This window comes from Stigmatopora argus, chromosome 19, assembly GCF_051989625.1.
Source record: "Stigmatopora argus isolate UIUO_Sarg chromosome 19, RoL_Sarg_1.0, whole genome shotgun sequence".
Taxonomy (NCBI): Eukaryota; Metazoa; Chordata; class Actinopteri; order Syngnathiformes; family Syngnathidae; genus Stigmatopora; species Stigmatopora argus.
Window position 1 is genome coordinate 2,044,146 of NC_135405.1, and position 19,614 is coordinate 2,063,759.

Genomic DNA, 19,614 nt, shown 5'->3' on the forward strand with positions numbered 1-19,614 from the left:
ACCCAGGACACGCTGGCAGGACTATGTCTCTTGGCTGGCTCGGCAATGCCTTGAAATCCTCCTGGAAGAGCTGGATGAAGTGGCTGGGGAGAGGGACGTCTGGGCTATCCTGCTGAAGCTGCTGCCCCTGCGATTCGAGCTCGGATAAGCGGATGAAGATGAAGAGGTTTGACACCAGTGGGGTTAAACTGTCCGTTGTAACAAAAACCAAACCCACTGTGGCCCTATGTGGAATAGTTTGGAAACCCTGGTCTCATGTCTCAAACTGGCATAAATTTTGGATATCTTACAGATTCTTTTGAAAATAATTTCATAACTGAAATTGGCCAAATTACAGCCAAAATGAACTACTTTCAAAGTATTTTTTTTTAAATTCCACATTACATTTTCAAAACACATCTTTGGTTTAATTTTTGGGGTGGTATTGTGTATCTCAAAAGTGGAATACTATTTGGATCTATCACGGATAAAAGTAAAATAATAAAAACTGCAATTATAAAAAATGACAGTCAAAACTAATGTTTCAATATTCAAAGTACTGCGTTTCTTTACAAATTGAAATGCCATATCAGATTACCCCCAGTGGATTTTAGTGTCCTTGAAGTCGTCAAAGGTAGTGTATCTCGAAAGTGGAATAGTTTTTCGAGATCTTACAGTTTTTTCCACACATCAGATTTATATGACAGTACTTTCCCAGTATCCCTCTGAAGTGGATCAGCTGCCCACTCCCTTTAAAAAAAATAGTTTTGTTAATTTAGATAATACTTTCATACTGAAGCCACAACGTCGCTTTACCGTAATATATATTATCCAGACTCTGAAATCAAGGAGGGGCGGCTAGGTTGATTTTGCCTTACCGAATGGAGCCTGGCCCGATTGCAGTGTTCTACTTCTGTGGGGAACAACATAATTAAGAACATACTGCAGGTTCCGTAAGGAATGTACGTACACTGAGTTAGCGGTTGATAACTAAGGCAAAAACATGATTTCTGAGTTCATCAAATGCCCGTGGATTCCTTTTTACCTTCATTTATGTTCTTTTATAAACCTCTGGGAAGCACGTACAGCCGAGAGAGGTAAGTTCTTCAAGTTGTCACTTTTATGTAGATATATATTCTCTTTTCATGTATTTAATGGAACGCGCAAATGTTTGGGCAGTCATAAAGCCTATAATTAATGGTTATTCTGTAAGTGCATCACTGCTGTCTGTTCGTGGAAAACATTTTATGATTGTCAAGATCTTTCACTCAGTACAACTAAGAGTCCCGATCACGCTGCTCATTTCTTTTCACTCATTCGAATAATATCATGGACGACAAACACAACAATCACAACAAAAATCCTACCACGTAACTACAATTAATGACAATAACAATCATGTTTTGTTATCATTGTCACTTAAGGTGATATAACCATGTCAAAGGGATTAAGCATTGCATCTTTATTCATAGTGCTGTTTGATATATATATATATATATATATATATATATATATATATATATATATATATATATATATATATATAGCAAATGCATCATTTAAATATCATTTATATATATAAATGATATTTAAATGATGCATTTGCTATATATATGTATATATATATATATGTATATATATATGTATATATATATATATATATATATATATATATATATATATATATATATATATATATATAAATGATATTTAAATGATGCATTTGCTTCTAAAAATTTAGTACTTAGGTGGTGCGAGTGGTTAGCGCGTCGGCCTCACAGCTCTGGAGTCCTGGGTTCAAATCCAGATTATGTCCATCTGTGTGGATTTGAATGTTCTCCCCGGGCCTGCGGGGGTTTCCTCCGGGTACTCCGGTTTCCTCCCACATTCCAAAAACATGCATGGTAGGCTGATTGGACACTCACCCCGCCTCTGGCCTGGAGTCAGCTTGGATGGGCTCCAGCACCCCCGCGACCCCAATGAGGATAAAGCGGTTCAGAAAATGAGATGACATGAGACATTTTGTACTTTGGTTTTCCTATACCTGCTAATGTTACTAGTGGACTAATATTTACGCATACAGACAAACAGAAACAATCTGAGTTCCTAAACAATCAGAATTGCTAAACTTGAATTTGAACTACTTAATAAAAATATAAAACTGTATCTCTAACTATATGTTTAACCTAATTAGTTGGTATTTTTTATATGAAAGTGACTCTAAATAATTTAATTTGAAGTAAATCTAGGGTTTGTAATTAATGACATTATCTTCAATTTTAGTTGAACATCACACAAAACATTGTTCATTCATCTTTCGTACTGCGGAGCCTTTGCATGGATTGTGGGGGTGCTGGAGACTATCCCAGATGAGTTTGAGAGAAAGGCAGACTACACCCTAGAGCAGAGTTTCCCAACAATGGTTCCGTGGCACACTGGTGAGCCGTGAGCGATGGTAGGTGTGCCGCAGGAAATTCCCTGCCAAGAAGACATACATTGTAATATTACAGCATTAAAATTTAAATATGACAAACAATGAATCAATATTGTAATAATACTAAATTGAAACTGTAATATTACAAGATTAGAGTCGATTTGTCGATTATTTTTAATGTAACATGAACCGGAAGTTATTTGGTTTTATGGGGATCAAATTTTTGCACTATATAGTCTGTGTGAGCACAAAACTGCTTTTTCCTATAATATTAAGAGATTGAATTAATATTGGGAAAAAAGTAATATAGAATAAAATTGGTAAATTACTTATTTTTATACCATGTGACCCGACCCGGAGGTTGTTCGAGTTCCACGAACTACAACTTTTGGCGACGCCAGGTCAGTGTGAAAAATTAGATTTTGAAATACTTTTTTCTGTTGGTTTGATATCTGTTAGTAAACCATTTATTAGAACAGCGTTTTCCCAATCACTGTGCCACGGCACAATGGTGTGCCGTGAGCAATGGTCAGGTGGATAGGATTGGATTGGATAACTTTATTCATCCCGTATTTGGGAAATTTCATTGTCACAGTAGCAAGAGGGTGAGAATGCACATATAGGAAAGGCATTTTAGACATAAATAGATAGGTAATAATCAAATAAATAAATAAATAAATATATAAATAACTGTGTTCCTGAAATGTGTATATATATATATATATATATATATATATATATATATATATATATATATATATAAATAAATATATATATATACACACATACATACATATATACATACCGTATTTTTACGACTATAAGGCGCACATAAAAGTCTGAAATTTTCTCCAAAATAGACAGGGCCCCTTATAACCCAGTGCGCTTTATATATGGACCAATACTAAAATTGTTATCACGATAAAATAAAATAAATCAGTCGATAGGACAACTATGGCAAGCAGCCCCCGACTCTACTATTTTCCCGTAGATAAAGTACTGCGCAGTTACTGCTGGGATATATAGTTTTTTTTGTCAATACACCCAATAGATCGTGGCCTTCCGATCGGCATCAACACTAGCTAGCTACTATTTGCGAATGGATTGTGGACTGGCGATCGGCATCAACACAGTTGCGAAGCATGGAAGACAGCTTTGGAATACTAGTTACGCTAGCAATTAGCTAGCTACTATTTGTGAATGGATTGTGGCCTGGCGATCGGCATCAACACAGTTGCGAACCATGGAAGACAGCCTTGGAATACTAGTTACGCTAGCTACTAGCCAGCTACTATTTGTGAATGGATTGTGGCCTGCGATCGGCATCAACACAGTTGCGAACCATGGAAGACAGCCTTGGAATAGTTATGCTAGCTACTAGCTAGCTACCATTTGCGAATGAATTGTGGCCGCCTGGAGGAACGTATTAAACTCAGCGTTTTCGATGGACAATTGTTCAATTCAGACACAGAAAATGAGGACTTTGATGGTTTTGTGGGTGATGATGACGTGAGTACATTGTAAAATGGCTAAATAAAGTACAACCGAACTCAGTCTTGCTTCCGTTGCCTTTTTAAAAACGTGTTTTTGGCGTCCGAGTGTAGCGTGCATTTGTTGCATGTAGCACCAAATTAGTGTGTTCGCCGTTGTAGTGTATTGATACTATTAGTGCAAAGTTATCACAGCCGTCAACCTGGGTGTATTGACAAAAGGACTATATATCCCAGCAGTCACTGCGCACCGGAACCCGGAAATAGGCTGCTTCCGATAGCCAGCGCTATTGCGTTTCGATGTTCATCCATATATAATATATAATATATATGCGTCTAAAAAAACGGTGCGTCCTTTGTGTATGTAAAATACAGAAATAGCACTCGTTATTGACACTGCGGCTAAAAATACGATGCGCCGAATAGTCGTGAAAATACGGTACATACAAATACATACATATATATAAACATACACATACATATATATATATATATAAACATACACATACATATACATACATACAGTGGTACCTCGACATACGATCGTAATCCGTTCCGAGACTGAGATCGTATGACGAGGTTCTCGTAACTCGAGCGGACGTTTCCCATTGAAATGAATGGAAAAAAAAAAAATTCGTTCCAGCCCTCTGAAAAAACACCAAAAACAGGATATTGGATTGGAAAAAATGTTTTATTTCTTCTAATTCCCCATCTATTAACAAAGTAACACATAACTAGTGGTTTAATAGAAATAAAATGTGACTAAAATTGGGCGGATTTCGCCAAGGGGAGAGGGGCACAAAAGGTTGTTTTTTTTCTCCACACAACGCACTCGTAAACGGAACAAAAACTCCACCCTCACGTTCGCTATCGATGGGCTGTTTGCTGTTGTACTATTTGATAGATCTGAAAATACAACTTCAGGAACAGGTTAAGAAAGAGCAAGATCAATTTAAAGGAAATAAGTTTATTACCGGACCGCAGAAATGGGGAGAGCTCAAACAGCGTGATCGCTCACAGTCTGTTGTCCTTGCAGCTCTCACTGAATGACCAGTGAGTGAGTCTTAAATACAGGCAAAACTGACAGTTGTCAGCCGGACTTTTGACAGATACGTTTCAGTCATTTGCAGGGCAAAAAGTAATTGATCTGTGTCGGACAGTTGAGTGTTTGTGCTGACATGTCAACCCAATCACAAGACTAAGATTGATTATTCAGTCAGACAGTTGAGTGTTTATGCTGACATGTCAGCCATTCACAATTTGTATGAGAACGATGCTTTTATACTCACAAAAACTGATATAATCTTACAATTCCCTCCTGTGTGAGTATAAACACATCAGAACCTCGCGATGCTACTTTTGAACGAAATTCTTCACAAATTACTTCAAACTGGAGTTTAGACCAACCAGAGGGCAAAAAACCCTTGTGTAGTTTAGGGAGAATTCCTCCCTTGACCTCCCGTTTGGAATGATCACCTCATGGCCTGGTGTCTCAGAATAGGAAAGACATATTAATCAGTGTCAGACAGTAGCACAACATCAGGGTCAGATTGGGATTTGGATTGTTGCATGTGTATACGAGTCAGCATTAGCTGGATTTCAACAATCGTGGCACGTTCGACTGTGGCATTAATGTTACATTTGATCAAAGCTGAGAAGCAGCAATAACAGTCACGAACAGTACTAGGGCTTTCAAAAGAGTCTGTGTCCATGAGCCCGAGAAGAACCAGTCAGGCCATCTTTGTTCTGGAACCGGATATTTGGTCAGAGCGTTCTGTATGTTCTTCATAGTTTGAAGGGCATCATGGACTGAGTAGGATGCATTGACAGGGATGAAGGTGCAGCATGAGTCTCCCATCACGGCACACACACCTCCCCGCTGAGTGTCCACTCTGTCAAGAGCAAGGCGGTCCTGGACAATCACCTGGGCCATGGTGGCTAGGGCCTCTCGGCCTTGCTGCAGCCAGACTGACGCGCTGACACAGGCCCGGAATCTGCAGTCAATGGTCTCCAGACGCAGGGCGTTCCTTTCTGTTCCTACCCAGTGGAACAGAGCTATCAGGATTTTGGAGGTGTTTGTGTTCGAGGGGGACATCCGAGCCCCACACTGGATCATGGTCGTGAGCTCCAACACTCGTTCATCAGCTTTGACGGTGGTGGCCAACTTGGTGAAGTTAGCTGTCAAAATCACACGGTGAGGTCCTGTCCCAACGTGGAGATGACCAGCACTTTCTTTTTATCACCTTGACAAGTACCAGGTCGCCTGGGGACAGGACCTCCTGTGTGGGAGACAGAGAAGATGTTGGCAGATCATTTGCATTTATCACAGTTCTTTCCTGGAACATTTTGCATAACCACTGAGTGAGAGAATCTGTTTCTCCTGTCTCCTCCACCACCAGTCTGAGTCTTACTGTTCCATTGGTTCTTTCAACGAGTCCAGCACTTTGGGGGCGGCAGGCGCAACGATACCTCAGGTCGATTCCAAGAGGCCGTCCCATAGCTTGGATCACCCGGCTCATGAAGCGAGCACCACCATCACTCCAAATGACTCGTGGTATTCCATGGCTTGGAATGATCCTTTTGCATATGGTTTTTGCGACTGCCATGGCATCAGCTTGCTTGGGCATATCTCAACCCACTTGGTAAGTGTGTCAATAATCACAAGACAGTACTTGTATGTGCCACTTTGGTTCAGTTCGATGAAATCCATGTTCAGAACCTTGAAGGGATATGTTCCTGTTTGCCTTGTTCCGCGCTTGGGTCGTTCATTGCCTTGAGTTGTGTCTACAGCAGGTGAGACAGTTTCTGCAAAAAATTTAAAGTAGGTTTGGAGATCTCTAGGAACATGCATTGTTTGTTGTACTATACTTATCATCCCTCCTGTTGAGTCATTGCTCCTGCCATGGCTCAATTTGGCAATCACTTCAAACAATGATTGTGGGACGCATGGCTTGTTTGCATAGAGGCCGTTCTTGTGTTGAGTGTCTCCTTCTGTTTCCCATTGTAGTTTTTTCTTTTTCTGGTCGTTTATTTTGCATGTCTTTTAGGCTTTCAGCAGGGATTGGGCTGTGTCTTTCCACCGTGGACATTGCCGTCTAGATGTTTGCAGAGTTTGCAGCTTCTTTGGCTGCTTTGTCTGCTCACTTGTTCCCCAATGAGACGGGGTCTTTTCCAGTCGTGTGCTTTACATTTGCAGATAGCCAGCTTCATTGGTAGCTGTACCGCTTTCAGGAGTTCTGTGAAAAGCTCTGCGTGTTTGACTGGGGATCCATTGGACGTTTTCATTCCTTGTTTATTTTAACCCTTTGTAAGAAGGTTTAGTCTCAATTGAAACGCTTTCACCTTTTTTTGTATATGGAGACAATAAAACCAATATAAAAGAGTTCCCTATGGTTTATGGCGTGGCTCGCTGAGCCATAATCTTTCCAATCAATATTGGAGTGGTTGTAATTTCATTTTATTACGTCAGAAAGTTGTTCTCACCGGTCTCCTCAAACGTTTCAACTGAGAGAACCTCCTTACAGTGCAAAAGGTGGATCCACATTCCCCTCTCGGCTATTTTCATGTCTGCTGGTTGGTCAGCAACACTTGGTATGGACATTCCCATTTTGGATCGTGCTAGTGCTTCTTCTTTATACTGTAGGTTGAGGACCCAGGCTCCTGGCACCACCGTTGGTCCGTTTCCTGTTGAGAAGCACAGTCTCCTTCTGCTAACCCAAATTCAATGCGTTTCCTTTAAGATTTTTTCTTTTTTCTTCTTTTTCAGTGCCCCCAAATTCCCCATTTCGCAGAGCAGATTATTTGTTCCTCCACGTCAAATTTGACATTTGGAGTAATGCTGCTGCATCTTCATCAAAAATTTAATTTGACGAAATATTTTTTCCATAATTTGTCGCCGCCATCCCTGACAAAGGGCTTATTGGCGATTTCAGAAATCGATTTCAAATTTCTAAATCCTTTTCCACCTTGATATCTAACTGATTGATATCTCGGTGGCCAGCCAATCAAAAACACAAAAAGACAGACAAACATTCACGCTCACACTCATAATCAGACATCAGTGGTCTGCAATTTTTTCATCACTAGTGGAGAGCGCCATCCACCAGTCTGGGGCTTCTTGGCAGCTAACCACCTTTTGCTGTCCTATTAGCAATAATCATTCCCAAAGGAAATAGGTCAACGTCATTTGGTTGACATCAATTGTTCGAAGCTTATGCAATCCGTATATCATTAATATTCTAATAGTCATTAATATAACCCACGCCAAAGCATATTTCGCCTGCTCAGGGCAAAACAAGGAATGTTTTTCGTGCACTGAAAAACATTCCATGCCTCTTCCATCCTAGGGAAATCATGCCTATCCTAAATCAATTATTTTATCTAAACCAGCCAGGTACAATTTACTTAATAATTTGGATGAATGCCATTTCTGCATTGGTATTTTCATGTTTGATATCATTAACAACCAAATAATTCTTAAAACTTAATACTTAAGGTCTAATTCGCAAATCACCCCTATATTGCTAACGCACCCAAGGGTAGATAAAATCACTGGCTGAGTTGCTCCTGCAACCGACTTGTCTAACCCCCACCAAAAAGACGTGTTTACCTAAGATAAGAACCATTTTCTGTAGCTCACTGTTATCACAATTCTGTCGTCAACGTACGGGGCGGAGGCTTCATATTCGGGGGGGGGCGTTCCACTTCTAGTTGCAATAATCTTTTCACGCTTACAAAACTCTTTCCTATTCACTTACAAAACTCTTTTCTATTCACTTACCAAAATCTTTTCTATTTACTTACCAAAAATCTTTACTACGTTCATCAAACCTTCCACATCCTTCAAATTGGGACAGAAACCCTGCCTCTCCACCCATCGCGGCAGACACAGGCAACCCTCCACACTACGCATCTGCATATACTCCACATCTGGCAACCCTCCGATCTCCATTCTGCAGTCCGGCAACAAACCCATCTCCTTTGTTGTCGCTTTCCGACCCATATTAATCACTTACGTAATAGTTTAAACAACAATTATATTCTAAATTTACCAAATTGATCTCAATACTTCGTGATTCACCCAATATTTCTGAACACACCAAGACCACTAGACTGTCTCTTAGCGGAGTCCCTGACTCTATTCTTGTTCTACCTACGTCGGTCTAGACCTCGAACATTCATGTTCTACCTACGTCGGGCCAGACCACGAACATTTACGTTCTACCTACGTTGGTCCAGCCCACAAACATTCATGTTCTACCTACGTCGGTCTAGACCTCGAATATTCAACACTACCGCAGTGATAATACTAATTCAAATTATCACACTTCACGGAGACAGAAATCAAAGGGTGAACTCACGATCTTTCTCGTTCCGAACCTGCCCTAGTTCGGGGGGACCCATCACCAGATCACCGTAGCGGCGAGGGAACGTCCGTCGGGTTGACCCTTTCAATGGAGGATGCTGTCGACAGTCTTTATTTTACCCTTCGTAGCGGTCCGTCGTCGCTCTGGCAATTACTGGCTTGTTGGGTCCTGGGTTTCGGCACCAAATATGATAGATCTGAAAATACAACTTCAGGAACAGGTTAAGAAAGAGCAAGATCCATTTAAAGGAAATACGTTTATTACCGGACTGCAGAAATGGGGAGAGCTCAAACAGCGTGATCGCTGTCCTTGCAGCTCTCACTGAATGACCAGTGAGTGAGTCTTAAATACAGGCAAAACTGACAGTTGTTGTCCGATCCACTATGAACATTCACAAGATCAAACGCAAGTAAAGCACACCGAGACAGATGAGTGAGATTTTGAAGCTTCTGCAGGAGGGTCCGATGACTCTACTTCTACAGAAAATATTTTACTTAGGGCAAGATTTCATGACATACAAATTCTCTATGACAAGGGACATACAAATTCCCTGTTACAAAGATGCAGCGCGACAGTGACACCGATGATGGTGGTGATACTGATGATGTTAAAGGCTACATACAAACAAAGGACATACCCTATTACAAAGATGCATGGTAGTGATGAGGATGGAAGGTCTCTATGACATGGGCATGACACGGATTGAAGGTGATGTCATAGATTGAAACATTATTTGATTACTTTCAAGATTATTTCACATTTCCCCCCTATAGTAACTAAAATAATTTTTATTAATCACATCAATTTGTATCCCTCCCCTCCGGGTTTAGAATACAAACACCATCATCAGTTACTCTTCGCAGGGTATGGAAAATAACAAAATCACTTGTCAGGGCACCATCTTAATAGTCAAAACAAACACATTTACACAGAGGAGACGGCATCCTGGGATTCGTCACACTTCAAAGTTTGACATCCGGTGGTACTGTATGTCACTGTAAGCTACTAGCGTGTGCTGGATTCAAGGTATTGCATCGCTTTACGGTGAGATGGGGTTGCGATAACAATGTAGCTATTATGGCCAGGTGTCTTGCTGGTGACAGGAACAACATTTTTGTTTGTGTTATCAGTAGATCAGCAGTCCGCTGGCTGTAGGAGTCTGATGTGACCACGACTCCTCGGTTCTGGTCTCCAAGAATTGCACCATGCCTCCTCGGTCCTTCCAGGGCCTGTGGGGTTTTGTCTTTATGGACACGTGGGGTGTTATCCCAAACTGTAGGAGTTTTTCCGCTTGAGGTGGAAAGTCCACTGAGGTGGCCGCATCTCCCTCTGTCGTGGTGTACAGGTACTCCAATCGAACTAGTTGGGGTCCTAGTCGCTCGAACTGTTTAACAAATTCTGTTCTGGCTTTCCCAAACTTCATGGTGATGTGTAGTGGCCAGTGGGTTTGTGCTTGGCCATTTACATCTTCGACTTTGGTTTTTAACTGTCGAACTACAGATGAGGGCCCTTGTGTTGCTAAATCTAGGGAGTAGAACGTATGAGGTTCCTCTTGACCTTTGACTACTTGGATCTCCATTTCCTCCCACCTGTGTACTGGTTTCATGCCATCTGTGGGGATAAGGCTGATTCCCAGTTTACGGAGTAGGTCTCTTCCCAGGAGGTTCACAGGACAGTTCTTACTTAGGACGAACTTTGCTTCGTGGTTTCGTCCATTTTCATCTGTTATTTTTATCTTCCTCGACTTCTTCAATAGTTCCATGTGTCCTGCTCCAATCACAGTGATCCATTCTCTTCCTGGTATCAATCCTGGCACTTGGTCTTTGATGACTGATTTATCTGCTCCAGTGTCACATAAGAATGTTATTGGTGTTTGTCTTTGTCCCACCAGTAAGGTGTAGTATGGTTTGCTGTTTTTGTCCCAGAGGGTGGACATGATTTCGGTTAAGTCTAACACTTATGCTGGCGAGCAAGGGGTTTCTTCGTCCTCCTCATTACTTTCTTCAGTTTCCTCCTCTGTGTTAGGCTTCTGTTTCTCTTCCCTCTGGCGTCATTCTTGATATTGATGTTCAAGGTTGAACGGTGGGGTCTCTGGTTCCCCCTGTGTGGATTTTTGCAGTCTCGAGCAAAGTGTCCTTTCTGTCCACAATTGTAACACTTGTCTTCTGGGTTTGCTCTTCTTGGTGGGCCAGGTCTTACTCGGCCTCTTCCTCTTCCACGTCCTTGTTGGTAGAATACTTCTGGTGACCCTTGGTTCATCAATGAGGCCATGACTTGGGTCAGAGTATTGACTCCTGCGCTTGTCTGCTTTTGGCAGTGTCTCTCCTCACCATGAATCACCCACTCCATTAGTTGATTCATTGGCATGGTTCGGTATGTGACACAGTACTTCTTTACGAACCCTTTGATTGGGGCCTGGAGCCCTTCCAGGAACCCTTGTCTCAGTTGGGCTTGGTACACCCCTTGGTCACTTTGGTCTTCCATGATCCCACTGTGAGTTTTGAACACTTCTTCAAATCTTGCTCTGAATTTATGAACTCCTTCACGTGGTTTCTGTTTTGTGGCCCTGATCTTGCCATAGCTTGGTGTGGGGCGCCACATGTCTATGGGAGGTCAAGGTTAGGTGGTTGTGCAGGTGAGTAGACGTCAGATGAGTGTTTCACGGACAAAGGTTTGGGAACCGTCCGACTTCCAGTCTACTCAGAGTCACCTATGTCTCGAACTACCTTGACCTGGGATTGGTGAATCCACGTCCACCTTTCAGCGATCCTTACTGCTGTGGGGGTTTTGAGTTGAACCACAAATGGGCCTTCCCAGCATGGCAAGGACCAGGACTTCCTTTTTATGACTCGGATCGGGATGCCCTTGTTTGGGCCTGAGGTTGTCTGTAAACCAAAATTTTAAAGTGGGTATTTACACCAACCTCTGGGCATGTCCATCATTTGTCCACCATCCCCCCTGTTGAGACATGGCTCCTCCCATGGCTCAATTTTGGAATAGATTTTTTGGTATGCACGGCAGGCCTTTAGCTGTGCACAAGTCGTCCGCAGACAGTGTGCCTTACATTTGCATACAGCTACAGACGCTCCCCTACTTACGAACATTCAACTTACGAACAACGGTACATACGAACATGTCTGCAAATTGCGTTTAAGTCCAAAAATGTTCGCAAGTCCAATTTTGTATTTCGCGTCTTTTTCGGAGTAGTACTTCTTTCCGCCGCTAATACCGACGCCTGGCGCTGTGAGAGCTCAGCTCACCCAGCATCTACCTTCTTCGTTGCAATGCGGAAGTGCGTGAATGTATCTCCAGTGTGCAAAGAACCTTTTTCATTTGTATCATTAAATATCTCATGCATCCAATATTGAATATGGTTGGTAAAAAGCTAAAGGCTTCTATTGAGGGAGTTGCAAGGAAGAGGCAAGCCATTTCATTTGAAACGAGTGGCAATAATAACGAAGCTTGATGCGCGTCAGAAAGTGGTGAGCGTTGCACATTCAGTACCATTTATAAACAGAAAGATCGAGCAGCAGGACCCAAATATTGAACGTTGCACAAAGTTTGCAAATCAATTGAATGATGCCATACAGTGCTACTGCATCATTTATGATGAAAAAAAGAAGAAAACTGTGCAATCGTCATTAGGTCGCTTCTTTTGGCCAGTTTCTAATACATAAATCTATCTCTCTCTCTACAGTACTGTACATATTCTCTCCATTTTATTAAATGTTTTTTTTTTCAGTACAAACCAATGCGTGTTACTTATACAAGCCTTAAACATACAAATGCACTTATATAAACCTTCAATATACTTATATAGGCCTTAAACATAAATTATAATACAAAATATAGCACTAAATCAACTTACAAACAAATTCAACTTATGAACAATCGCTCGGAACCAATTGCGTTCGTAAGTTGAGGAGTGTCTGTATTTGGTTGGGCTTAATATTCCAATGAACAAAAATCACAAATCTTATTTATTCCATCACTATAGTTTGTGAAAATCTAAATGCCTTGTCAGTCAAAATTGAATATGCTAGCTGGTATTCTGTTTTGATCACTGCTTCCTTGTTAAATTCAAGAACTATATTTGTTTTCCTTTCCTGTAATTACACAAACTAACTAATCATAATAAAAATAGGAAAAATACAAAAAGCAAACCAGGGTGCTTTCTCCTCAGGAAAACAGCTTTCCAGTTCTCTGCAACAGTTACATTCACATCAATTAATATCCAGAAACAAATGCACACATTTATAATTCTGAAAAGAATTGAACCCACGAAAATGTAACCACCCCTTGTTTGTCAAGGTTAATATTTTTAGCATAACTGTCCTTTAGAGCAATTAAAACTCATTACTTATAAATCCATATTAATCAAGTCCCAATTCATTCAATAATGTGTATCGCGTTGCATATTAAACTCAGTTTTTTTGAAATTCTAAATATCCCAATCTAGTATTTTTTTATCAAATGTAACATTCCATTGTCTTTGGAGTTTGTCCATCATCTCCCATCAAACTTTCTTAATCAATATTTTTCCTAATATTTTCTTAAATTTTCAATAGTCAGACATGAAATTAAAATCTAGTTACATTTCTATCCATTGTAGTTTCTCTTTTCTTTCTGATCATTTACTCTCTGTAAGAAGGTTTAGTCTCAATTGTTTACTTTTAACTATCTGTAACAAGGTTTAGTCTCAATTGAAACGCTTTCACCCCTTTTTATGGAGACAACAAAACCAATACAAAAAGTTCCCTATGGTTTATGGCATTGATCCTTGAGCAATAATCTTTTGCATTGCTCCCCGAGCAATAATCTCTCCAATCAATATTGGAGTGCTTGCCATCAAGGTCTGATCATGTCAAAAAGTTTATCTTACCTGTCTCCTCAAGCGTTTCAACTGAGAGGACCTTCTTACAGTGCAAAGGTGGATCCGCATCCTTTCCAGCTTGTTTTGGTCAGTTCCAATCGTGAAGTGAATAATGGCGATTTATATGGTCTACCAAATAGGATTTGAACTCGTTATATACGCGCAGTGATTTCATAACGAAATATTGAACCTTTTGCCAATCCCGTCAATTATTTTGTTAACACAATTTGGGTGCCATTATTACTATAAATCAATGGTTCTTTGGAATTCCATATCATGCACTGTCTTTGTTTTTCCATCTCAGTGCTCTCAAATTCCGCATTTCGCATAGCAGATGTGTTCCTCCACTTCAAGTTTAACATTTGGAGTACTGCTGCTGCATTTTCATCGAAATTTTTTATTGACGAAATCTATTTTTTTCATAATGTGTCGCTGCCATCCCTGAAAGGGCTTATTGGCGATTTCAGAAATCGATTCCAAGTTTCTAAATCATTTTCCACTTTGACATCTAATCGATTGATCATATCTCGGTGGTCAGCCAATCAAAAACACAAAAAGACAGACAACCATTCACGCTCAGACTCATAATCAGACATCGGTGGTCTGCAAATTTTCATCACCAGTGTCCAAGTCTGGGCTTCTTGGCAGCTCACCTCCTTTTGCTGACCTATCAGCACCAATCATTCTCAAAAGAAATAGGTTAACATCATTTGATTGACATCAATTGTTTGATGCTAATACAATACGTTATTTTATATAAACCTGCTAGGTACAATTTACCTAATAATTTGGATGAATGCCATTTTTGCATTATATTCGTCATGTTTGATATCATTAATATTCCAAATTATTCTTAATACTTAAGTCTAAATCGCAAATCACTCATTTTGCTAAAATAGCTAAATTGTGCTATCTGAATTCCTATTGAATTTCTCATCCGTTTTGTTTACTCAAGATAAGAGCCATTTTCTGTAGCTCACTATTAACACAATCAAAATGTACAATAAGTAGATTAGAGAAAATAACCTATGTCATAATATTGTCAATTTTCTATTTCTCTCTAGGGACGTCCCGTCTTAATTTATTATCTCTTTAATACTTATTTTGCTATCTTATTTATCCGCCCAAGTAGCCTCTTTAGTCATTTATTTTCTTATTTTGCGCGGCAATCATTGTTTTATAAGTGTGTCGCAACGCACCTCCTGGTTTTATCTTTTTCCCCCTATGAGGATTATGCATGCTTTCAGTTATTATTCTATTTTTCTCATATTGAGCTCTGTTTTACTCACTCTCTTGGCACGGTATTTCTATACTTTTACTTTATTTTTTAACAATCTCCGAAAATCCCTGACGGGGGTTGCGACCCCCCCTCAATACGATTTTAAGAATCCCAGATTCCTTTACCTACTACAGGTATCATGAAATCCCTGATTTCATATATAATCACGAAAATGTTCCCTGAACAATTACTCGGACTATATAAGTGAAATTTCTACTGTGACTTCTCAATCATTTAAACAATCCAAATAGCAGAAATTTGACATTATAGAAACAGGAATTCTGCTCACCTTTAGTTGATTTCAGGCCTGTTTTAAGAAGTCGCCGCAGAAGTTTCTGGGCAGTCCCGGACTGCCCCCCTGTGTAGTCTCAAGTCCCCGACTTGAGTAATTATCACGTCCCAGACGTGAGTCGTATTTCTCATAGGGAAACGGTGCCTTATGCTAGATTGATTTTACGAATTAATTTAAACCGCGCCTTACTGTCTCAGGTGCTCGTCCTGGTTCGATGAGATTCGTCACTGGACCTCGGGGTGACGGGGGACCAATCCCTAATGTCCCCTTCGCTAAATGGGAGATGGCTGACGTTATCTTGGCCTCTCGATTCCCCGTCGTCCCGATGCCACAGATCTTGAATCCCGGGTATTTTCGGCACCAAAATGTCCGATCCACTATGAACATTCACAAGATCAAACGCAAGTAAAGCACACCGAGACAGATGAGTGAGATTTTGAAGCTTCTGCAGGAGGGTCCGATGACTCTACTTCTACAGAAAATATTTTACTTAGGGCAAGATTTCATGACATACAAATTCTCTATGACAAGGGACATACAAATTCCCTGTTACAAAGATGCAGCGCGACAGTGACACCGATGATGGTGGTGATACTGATGATGTTAAAGGCTACATATAAACAAAGGACATACCCTATTACAAAGATGCATGGTAGTGATGAGGATCGAAGGTCTCTATGACATGGGCATGACACGGATTGAAGGTGATGTCATAGATTGAAACATTATTTGATTACTTTCAAGATTATTTCACATTTGTCAGCAGGACTTTAGACAGATACGTTTCAGTCATTTGCAGGGCAAAAAGTAATTGATCTGTGTCGGACAGTTGAGTGTTTGTGCTGACATGTCAACCCAATCACAAGACTAAGATTGATTATTCAGTCAGACAGTTGAGTGTTTATGCTGACATGTCAGCCATTCACAATTTGTATGAGAGCGATGCTTTTGTACTCACAAAAACTGATATAATCTTACACTATTCCCTTCAAAATATTCCGAAAATGATGCACACAAATCTCCTCACAATCGGATAACGCCCGACCACTTGCCAACGAGCAGCAGTCTTTTATCAGCGATCGCTCCACTGCTCATGGGAGCCTCGGGGGCGCTGGCTAGCGGCCCCCTTTTAGCATCTGTGTTCGCATCCCCTCGAACGGCGCCTATGATAGAGTTGCTACCGTGGATGCTATTGCGGGGAGTCGCGAGCCAGTGGCCCCGACGTTCCCATGAGCAGCCAACGAGCAGCAGTCTTTTATCAGCGATCGCTCCGCTGCTCATGGCAGCCTCGGGGGCGCTGGCTAGCGGCCCCCCCTTAGCTTGTAGCATCTGTGTTCGCATCCCCTCGAACGGTGCCTATGATAGAGTTGCTACCGTGGATGCTATTGCGGGGAGTCGCGAGCCAGTGCCCCCGACGCTCCCACGAGCAGCGAACGAGAAGTAATATAATACTCCTCGTATTAGATAAAAATAACAGGAAATGCAGCAGCTGAGCTTATCCACGTATTGATTGTGGGTAAAGATTTATTCTGAGAAAGAGTGCCATTGCCTGTCGGCGTTGTGTGCACGAGTATACTTCATTACCAAGAAAGCCCTCTTTTCCCCGCGCATGCGCGTTGCGCGTTTCCTGGTCTGAATAACACATTCGGTGCTCGTAAATATTGTTATACACGAAAGATATGCAAAAAAGACAGTGCCATGGCTACCTGGCTTGGTCGCATCACGAAATTTTGATCGCATGACGGGCAAATTATTCGATCGAAATTTCCGTCATAAGACGAGAATATTGTATGACGAGCGGTCGTGTGACGAGGTACCACTGTATATATAAACATAGGTACTCGGATGATTCGCCTAAAGACGTTTCGCCGACGGACGTTTGACAGATGGACAGGTCGCCGAATGGACGGGTCAAAATGCTCTCAAATTCAGTCAAATTCAGCCGAAAACAGCGTTTAATGATTAAATACAAATACTAGTATTTGTATATACAATACTAGTATTGTATTTTATACTAGTATTTTATTTAAAAGAAGACAAAGGAAATTCACATATTCTTCATCGTTTTCCTTTTTTTTTTGCTTGGTATTCCCATAGGTATTGTGTATACAGACTAGATATCCGATGCGCGTTGTGAGGCAACGGAGCTAGACGTCGTCGCTTGTCGACCATTTTAAGAACAGGGCCATTCACCAAACGGCTCAAAATGCTCTCAAATTCGGTCAAATCGAGCCGAAAACAGCGTTTAATGATTAAAGAAAAATACTAGTATTTGTATATACAATACTAGTATTTGTATTTAATCATTAAACACATTTTGAGCCGTTTGGCAAATGGTCGTATATAGACGTTTTTTTGCCTTATCGCGACATCATCGCGACATTTTACCGAGGAATTCACTTCCCTGGGCTCAGTTCTAATGTCCAAAGAGCTCCAGTATTTGATCATTAAATGCTGTTTTAGGATGGATTTGAACCGATTGCTGTCATTTCACGGCTCGGTTCTGCTACATCTGCCCGCTCAAGAGTGCTTATTCCCGGGCTAACATGCCCGCCCAAGAGTGCTTATTCCCGGGCTGCCATTGACGGTAGACTAATAAATTGAGAGTGATGAGTGGCAAAGGGAAATGAATCATTGATTTTTACTATAATTTGGACAACGCCGGCGGCGGGCCGGATTAAAAATCCTAACGGGCCGTATATGGCCCGTGGCCTGAGGTTGAAAAACTTGTACACACACGATCCGGGGGCGGGCGAGCGCACGAATCCCGTTTCGGCGAAACCTCCGTCCGGCCGAACGTCCATTCGGCGACCTGTCCGTCTGTCAAACGTCCGTCGGCGAAATGTCTTTAGGCGAATCATCCGGCCACGATAAACATACACATACATACATACACATAGATGTACATGTATATATACAGTTGGTCTTAACATTCAGCCATTTGTTTTGTTAAAGAGCCTGACAGCTGATGGGAGTAAGGATCTGCGGAAGCGCTCTTTCCTGCAATGAGGGTGCAGTAGTCTATTGCTGAAAGAGCTTCGTAGGGACTCCACAGACTCATGCAGGGGGTGAGAGGTGCTGTCCATGATGGACATCATCCTGCTCAGCATCCTCCTCTCTCCCACTTCCTCCACAGAGTCCAAAGGACAGCCCAGAACAGAGCTGGCCCTCCCGACCAGCTTATTCAGCCTGTTCCTGACCCTCTCCGTGCTCCCGCATCCCCCACAATGTCGTAAAAGGTCCTCAGCAGTGTCCTGCACAGTCTAAAGGACCGTAGAAGATAGAGGCGGCTCTGGCCCTTTTTGTACAGGGATGTACAGGATGGGGAACAAAAAGGGACACACATCACCCAGACAGCACACACCTCCACCAAACTCCCAAACAAAACATGACACCCTGTGTGTTATTTAATTCAATCAAGTTTGAAGTTCAGGGCATGCATATTTTTTTACACCATTTTTTTACACTTTTACTGCAAATTAATATTGCTCCAAATATCGGTTATCATGCTCCTCTAAAAATAATAATGGGTATCAGTCCTGAAAAACCATATCAGTTGATCACTAATATACACTAATACCTCGACATACAAGTGCCCCGACATACGAGGAATTTGAGATACGAGTAAAATTCCGAGCAAATAATTACCTTGAGATGCGAGACAAATTTTGAGATACGAGCATTTGAGACAGCCAGTTGGCCAGGCCGCGAGAGGCTACTTATGATTTCACCGCACTATCTCTCCCTCATGCAAAGATCTCTACGAGCACTGGGCGGAGCATTGCATTTTTTCAATTTTTTTAATTTTTTTTATTGCATTAGTCAGTGCAGAATTAAGGGAAACACAAATTCAAAACCTTTTATTGTCATCATACACAGCTGCGTAAAATGAAATTGGTGG

General features: G+C 41.3%; 1 protein-coding gene and 1 long non-coding RNA gene across 11 annotated transcripts in view; one reads left to right on the plus strand and one right to left on the minus strand.

Moving 5' to 3' along the window:
• The first annotated feature begins 623 nt into the window (after nt 1-623).
• epha7 (eph receptor A7) overlaps nt 624-19,614 on the plus strand; it is a 129,903-nt gene continuing 110,912 nt past the window's right edge. For 7 of the 10 annotated variants that reach the window (XM_077587749.1, XM_077587754.1, XM_077587751.1 and 4 more), the window contains exon 1: nt 624-1,076. In XM_077587749.1, the coding sequence (XP_077443875.1) occupies nt 983-1,076 (94 nt within the window). In that variant the 5' untranslated portion in view covers nt 624-982. The remainder of the gene's footprint in view (nt 1,077-19,614) is intronic. The other 3 variants (XM_077587750.1, XM_077587748.1, XM_077587752.1) reach the window with 3 other exon arrangements.
• LOC144064886 (uncharacterized) lies at nt 4,855-16,462 on the minus strand. The gene is made up of 2 exons (XR_013296918.1): nt 9,534-16,462; nt 4,855-9,477 (listed from the first exon to the last, which is right to left on the minus strand). It is a non-coding gene; the product is annotated as an uncharacterized LOC144064886 (long non-coding RNA).